The 3,604-nt window shown below is 37.0% G+C and overlaps 1 protein-coding gene across 4 annotated transcripts in view; it reads left to right on the forward strand.

Moving 5' to 3' along the window:
- Positions 1 to 3,604, forward strand: part of LOC108686141 (apoptotic chromatin condensation inducer in the nucleus) — a 6,460-nt gene that overhangs the window by 1,127 nt on the left and 1,729 nt on the right. For all 4 annotated transcript variants that reach the window (XM_018191252.1, XM_018191253.1, XM_018191255.1 and 1 more), the window contains 7 exons: positions 353 to 1,742; positions 1,937 to 2,021; positions 2,105 to 2,215; positions 2,303 to 2,501; positions 2,610 to 2,818; positions 2,898 to 3,119; positions 3,190 to 3,450. In XM_018191252.1, the coding sequence (XP_018046741.1) occupies positions 355 to 1,742; positions 1,937 to 2,021; positions 2,105 to 2,215; positions 2,303 to 2,501; positions 2,610 to 2,818; positions 2,898 to 3,119; positions 3,190 to 3,450 (2,475 nt within the window). In that variant the 5' untranslated portion in view covers positions 353 to 354. The remainder of the gene's footprint in view (positions 1 to 352; positions 1,743 to 1,936; positions 2,022 to 2,104; positions 2,216 to 2,302; positions 2,502 to 2,609; positions 2,819 to 2,897; positions 3,120 to 3,189; positions 3,451 to 3,604) is intronic.

A 3,604-nucleotide genomic window follows, 5' to 3' on the forward strand; every position in this document is an offset into this window, starting at 1 on the left:
GAACCCATGTGATTTATATGACTTTTTTCATCTTTACAATGAATGGAATGTTCTTAAAGTTTGGCCAACTATTTCTGAAACACCCATATACATATTTGTGTGTGTGTGTGTGTGTGTGTAAATAAATATAATCTAATAATAATGAAATACACTAAATATAGTGATATGTAAAAAAATATTGATATAACTTCCAACATGTTTATATATTATGTATTTTAGTACATAAGTAAATAAGTTAATTATGTATAATTAATTTTTTTTCTCTCTCTCTCTTTTTTTCTATTTTAATTCTCAGTTTAGTTAAATTATTTGTAAGTTACATTACGTAATAGTTTTTTGTGTTATTACTTAGATATGAGACGTAAAAGTGAAAGAAACAAAACGAAGGGATCTCCAGAGAAGAAAGTCGAGAAACCAACAAGGAAATCAACGCGTAGACGTGGCAAGAGATCACCTTCTACTTCATCTGAGCAAGACCTTTTTATTGAGGATGCGGCTAAGAATGTCATTCAACTTAAGGAGATTGAAAAGGAGACAAGCATGCAAACGCGCCTGCAGAGCAAGGAATTGGAGCAAATTCCACATAGACATGAGGAAAAGGTTTCCTCTAGTGATGTAAATATAAAGGTGGATTCACCCGAAGATGAGGACAATGGCGGCTCGGTGTGGAAAGTAGCTAGAGCGGATGCATCACCTGGCGAAATACAAAAGTTGAAATTATGCAGGCAGCGCAACACATCAGAACCATCAGATACACCACCATCGAGTAGGATAAATGTCGTCATGTCAAGTAGCAAGTGGCAAGAAAGTGGTGAGGGAGTTGCAGAGGAGGCTGACTCGGCGGATGAGCAACTGGTTTCTTGTACAAGAACTTTCAGTAGCACTGAACAGCCGAACGATCCCTCCTCTTCATACCCAGGTCAGGACTCCAACGAAGAGGTAAGTGATAGCAAGGAGATCCTGCCTGAAACCACTTCAGCCAACTTGTTGTCTGACGATAAACCAAACATAGATCAGCATGGTGAATCAAATGAGGCAAATTTCACTGCCCAAGTAGTTGATATCGAACCTGGTAAGCCGGGTAGCATGACACCGTCTCCAGTGCCGGCTCCTAGCGCGAATGGTGAGGAGACTATCACCACTATCATCGTTAAGGAAGCTAAACCTGCGGAAGACATCAGTGAAAAGCCAACGGAGACATTTGTCAAAGAGACTAGCGTGGAAAATGTTCGTAAAGATATGAATAGCGAAGATGAGGAGGAGGAGGAAGAGGAGGAGGAGGAGGATAAAGCAAAAATGCATCGTCCGGTGGATTCGTCATCTGATTCAAATGACGAATCACGCTCTAAAAGAAGCAGAACAAGTAGTGATCGAACGTCGCCACGCGCGACTCGTAGAAAACATCGAAACAAATATAGAGATTCGTCTAATTCAGATACACCTGATTCCGAAGATGAACCTATTGACAAAAAGATCTCTGAATCTTGTGTGGAGGAGGAAGAGGAGGAGCAAGAGAGAAAACCGAGTACAGAATATTTACAAGAGAATGATAAACAACAATCAGTATCGCCGGAAAGAACAAATTCTCATTCAAATAATGTAGAAAAAATAGAAATGGAACATAGTAAAACTGTTGAAGATAAATTGGAAAAAGATACAACTGAAAAATTGGAACAATCTACACCGGCTAACACACAGGTGGTCGCTCACAAGCCTGTTAAAGTCAACTTGAAAAGATCATTGTAAGCATAAATATTATTATGCCATCTAGTAAAGTATCTTTTCTTGATAAAGTTTTATTTGTAAAAGAAATATATAATAAATACAATATTAAAGATTTTTTATGTATCGTTATATTTGCAGAATGACTCATTTTAAAATGTATAATAAATTAAAATATCAAGATTGAATTATAATTTAATTATGATGTTTTCAGCTCAACAAGAATATTATCTGAAAAGAACGAAATAAAAAGAGACGATGCTGATGCAAGCATCAATGAATCCATTAGTCAAAATAAGGTATATAATATTCTCTGCCTGACAGTTAAAAGCATATTTATATTTTTTCATTTAGTATTATATTCGAATAATGTGTATTTTAGGAAAACGGCAATGAACAAGAACCAAAATGTGTGCCGAGGAAACGTCGATGGGGGATTGCGCTTTCTACGGATACCGCGCCCTCATTTTCTATCTCTACTGATTCGCTTAAGGTTTTACTCCATTTACACATAGATGTATAATACATATATCACTTTATTCTTGAACATCAGAATTCACTAATAATAATAATGCGATAGGCATTGGTGCCAGGTGCAAAGCCATTATCCATCAATGAAGTTCGTCTCTCAAAGGACGATGATGAAGACAGAGATCGGCATAGAAGTAACGATAAACGGCACAATTCTAGTGACATTACATATGATAAGATAACAGATGAAAACTTGCAGAAAAATGGCGCTGCTAAAAAGGGCAATGGAAAAGTAGATAATCACATGGGTAAGTGTACATATAATCTGTTAAATAAAACGGATACTTTTTTATATACTGTTAAATCTGTAATTCCTCTTTCATATTTTTACAATATTCTTATTATTTCTAATGTAGTGACAAGGCGAAAGATATCAATAGTGAAGGAAATGCCGCACATAAAATCGCCAAGTCCACCAACGTCTAAACCTACCAATATCCTTTTGATCAAGAATCTAGTTCGCCCTTTCACACTAAATCAGATCAAGGAACTTCTCTCGCGTACTGGCACCATTGTAGAGAACGGATTCTGGATGGATCGGATTAAGTCTAAATGCATTGTCGAAGTACGATTATACAAATAAAAAATGTCTTATAAAATTTGAGTCTTGAGTCAAATCTTTCATGATTATATTAATATTATAGTATTCCAATGAGGATCAGGCTTTTGAGACAAGGCAGGCACTTCACGGGATTTCTTGGCCTATGTCTAATCCAAAAAAGCTCCATGTGGAATATGCTACGAAGGAGGATATGGAGACTGCCCGGGAATCGTCTAAGGAGCAACCGGTTGCTCGCAAAACTGAGCCACTCTCGTCGGATTCATGGCAACAAGATTGGAGTCGCGACGAAAAGACTAATACTAAGGTAAACATTTGCATGTTTTCTTAGATTTGAGTATTTTCGATCACCTTAATGAGACACATCTATATATTAGGTGACCGTGGTGAGAGAATGGGATTTAGGCAAAGAGGACGGTCAGCAACACATCAGGGAAAAGGAGCGTGAGAAAAAGGAGCATGATAAAAAGCGACGAGTGAGGAGTCGCAGCCCAATATTAGACGCACATTTGTCGGCACCGGCTCGCAAATTCAAGAAGAAGGAAGATGATCCGCCACCAGCAAAGCTTTTAGATGATCTCTTTAGGAAGACAAAGGCGACACCTTGCATATATTGGTTGCCGCTTACAAATGAGCAGGTAAGTGAATTTCACAAGTAACAGCTATATATTAGCATTTCATCCTTCTGAAATATTTATATAGGAAAAGATTGTTAATAAGATAAAATACGGCAAGAAAAGATTTGTTTATAATTTCGAGAATTATAGTTAAGAATTTTTCATTTTTTCGATA

This window comes from Atta colombica, unplaced genomic scaffold (assembly GCF_001594045.1).
Source record: "Atta colombica isolate Treedump-2 unplaced genomic scaffold, Acol1.0 scaffold164, whole genome shotgun sequence".
In the NCBI taxonomy this organism is placed as follows: Eukaryota; Metazoa; Arthropoda; class Insecta; order Hymenoptera; family Formicidae; genus Atta; species Atta colombica.